A 2,434-nucleotide genomic window follows, 5' to 3' on the forward strand; every position below is an offset into this window, starting at 1 on the left:
TCCTGGCTGCTGCCGGAGCACCCAGCGGGCTGAGCAGCTTCATTCGCCAGCTGGGGAAAGGGCAGCCAAGACTTTCATGGACCTGTTGGAGTGGGTCCAGAGGAGGCTACAAAAATGACCAGGTGGCTGGAGCACCTCTGCTATGAGGACAGGCTGAGAGAGCTGGGGTTGTTCAGCCAGGAGATGAGAAGGCTCTGGGAAGACTCTACTGTGGCCTTCCAGTACTTGAAGGGGGCTTACAAGAAAGATGGGGACAGTCTTTTAGCAGGGCCTGTTGCAAAAGGATGAGGGGTGATGGTTTTAAACTAAAAGAGGGAGATTTAGGCCAGATAGAAGGAAGACGTGTTTTACAGTGAGGGTGGTGAGGCACTGGAACAGGTTGCCCAGAGAGGTCGTAGATGTCCCATCCCTGGAAACTTTCCAGGTCAGATTGGACACAGCTCTGGGTAACCTGATGTAGTTGAAGATGTTCCTGCTCACTGGAGGGGGGTTGGACTAGATGACCTTTGAAGGTCCCTTCCAACCCAAACCATTCTGTGTTTTTTTCCAGAAGGTGCCCGTTGAGGCAAAGGTCTCCATGAACGCTGCCATCTAGGCAGGCTTGGAGGGTTTGTAGCACATGAATTTACTTTTTTTAATGGATATTGATTTCTCACATTGAACTTCCCAGTTCTCCTCTGTCTCTGCCTCTCTGTGAATGTGTGGTGGGTGCCAGCATCACCTATGGTGTGTCCCCCATCTGACCTATCTCCATCCACCCTGCTCACTGCTTTGCTGCATCAGCAGACACGGAGGGATCAGCTGATCTGTGTGAATGGGCACGTAAGTCCCTGCGTGGGCAGTTTTTCATTGATGTCATCAGGGTTGGTCTGTGCCAGAGCTTGCAACAAAAAGAGAGTTGCCTTTTGCAAAACCTCATCGGAATTTATTATTTTGCACTCTCAGCCCCTAAGATTTCTGTGCTCACTGAAGCCAGAGTAGAATTTAAGGGCAGTAGAAGACTGAAAAATATCCAGGCTAGGAGCTAACTTTCCTTTTGACAAGAGCAGTGGGTTTGAGCAGGTTTCTTTGCTGCCCCCCCCCACTTGTGACGTCACCTTTGGTGAGGTGGAGATGAGCAGGATGTCACAAGCTGGATGAAGAAAGAGCAGCTGGATTTGGTAGATGTCACACAAGGACAGACCCTTTGTTGGTATAAATTATCACAGATCTGTTGAAACTGAGGGGGCCAAAACTGGAGCTCCATTGTTCCTCGCAAAGCTCCCCTCCCTCCGCCTTCAGCTTCATCCTGCTAAATTCATGAACTACTGGGGAATCTGTAGCTAAAGCTCAAAACTGGATCCTTTGTGCCCTGCCAGGTAAAGCTGATGTGACTCTGACTTCTGGCTTTTTTTTTTCCAGGGTGGACCCTGCAGCCAGGCAAGTCTTGTTGCTGTGGCATAGAACTGTGTAGAGGAAGAAGCGGTGTTCCTGTTAGACTCGAGATCTGTTTCTAAACTAACGTCAGAGATGGGCTTTGGGTACGCAGCGGTAAGATGTTCCTGCATTCAGGAGACAATGAATAGACAGAGCAATGGCGGGGTTACAGGAGAGCTGCAGAAACAGCCAGTACCTGCCAAGGCACCTCGCCTTTCATGCTGTCGGTGCCACCAACAACCCGGGTGCCCGTCTTAACTATCGGTGTGATCTTCGTGGTGGCAGCAGTGGTGGTGTCCGTGGTGTTGTCCGTGGTGTTGTCAAGCACCTCATCAGGAGCATCGTCGTGGTCATCTGCGGTGATGTTCCAGTGCTCAAAGGTGTTTATGGCTCGGGGGAGTTTGCTCTTCGCTTCGGGAGCCGTGATCCTCCCGCAGGGATATGGCACTGGGGGAGGAACGGTCACGGTTATGACTGGCTGCGTGTTACGCGAGGAGGCAAATGCTGCCTCATCTCAGCACCCTGTTTTGCGTCTGACACAGGAGACACGGGGCCATGGGCCAGCCGTGTGTTCTCTGTGCAGATGCCCGTGCTTTCGAGCTGCAGTGCAGGTAATATATAAGAAAAGAAAAAGCATAACTTGTTTCTGGGCTTCAGAAATGACCTCTGAACAGCTTTTAAAAAGAAGAAAGCTCGTGAGAGACCCCTCGCTCTGACGGGACAGTGCGGCTGTACCTTTACTTGGCGGGATGCTGAGGCGCATAGCCGGGAGGCAGCCGGGCGCTTGGCTGGCATTTCTGCAGCAAGTAACTCCAGCACAATGAAAGTCCAGCTGGGAGAGGGCAGGAAATAGTATCTGCCAATTGTACAGATAATCCTGCTTGGCACCAAGGTGAGGAAAACATTAATAAACTCTGTTTAGGGTTGTACGTTTTCTGTGTTAATGGAGATCTCCTCTGTAGGCTCATTTCAGACGAGCTCTTCCCATGTCTCTCCTACGCAGCGTGTGCGGAATTCC

The 2,434-nt window shown here is 51.2% G+C and overlaps 1 protein-coding gene across 1 annotated transcript in view; it reads right to left on the reverse strand.

The window, feature by feature from the left end:
* The window catches only part of F9 (coagulation factor IX), a 16,052-nt gene that overhangs the window by 4,626 nt on the left and 8,992 nt on the right, over positions 1–2,434 (reverse strand). Inside the window, exon 6 of the mRNA XM_010143158.1 lies at positions 1,613–1,863. Coding sequence (XP_010141460.1) covers positions 1,613–1,863 — 251 coding nt within the window. The remainder of the gene's footprint in view (positions 1–1,612; positions 1,864–2,434) is intronic.

The sequence above is a fragment of the Buceros rhinoceros genome, unplaced genomic scaffold, assembly GCF_000710305.1.
Source record: "Buceros rhinoceros silvestris isolate BGI_N320 unplaced genomic scaffold, ASM71030v1 scaffold5949, whole genome shotgun sequence".
Classification (NCBI taxonomy): domain Eukaryota; kingdom Metazoa; phylum Chordata; class Aves; order Bucerotiformes; family Bucerotidae; genus Buceros; species Buceros rhinoceros.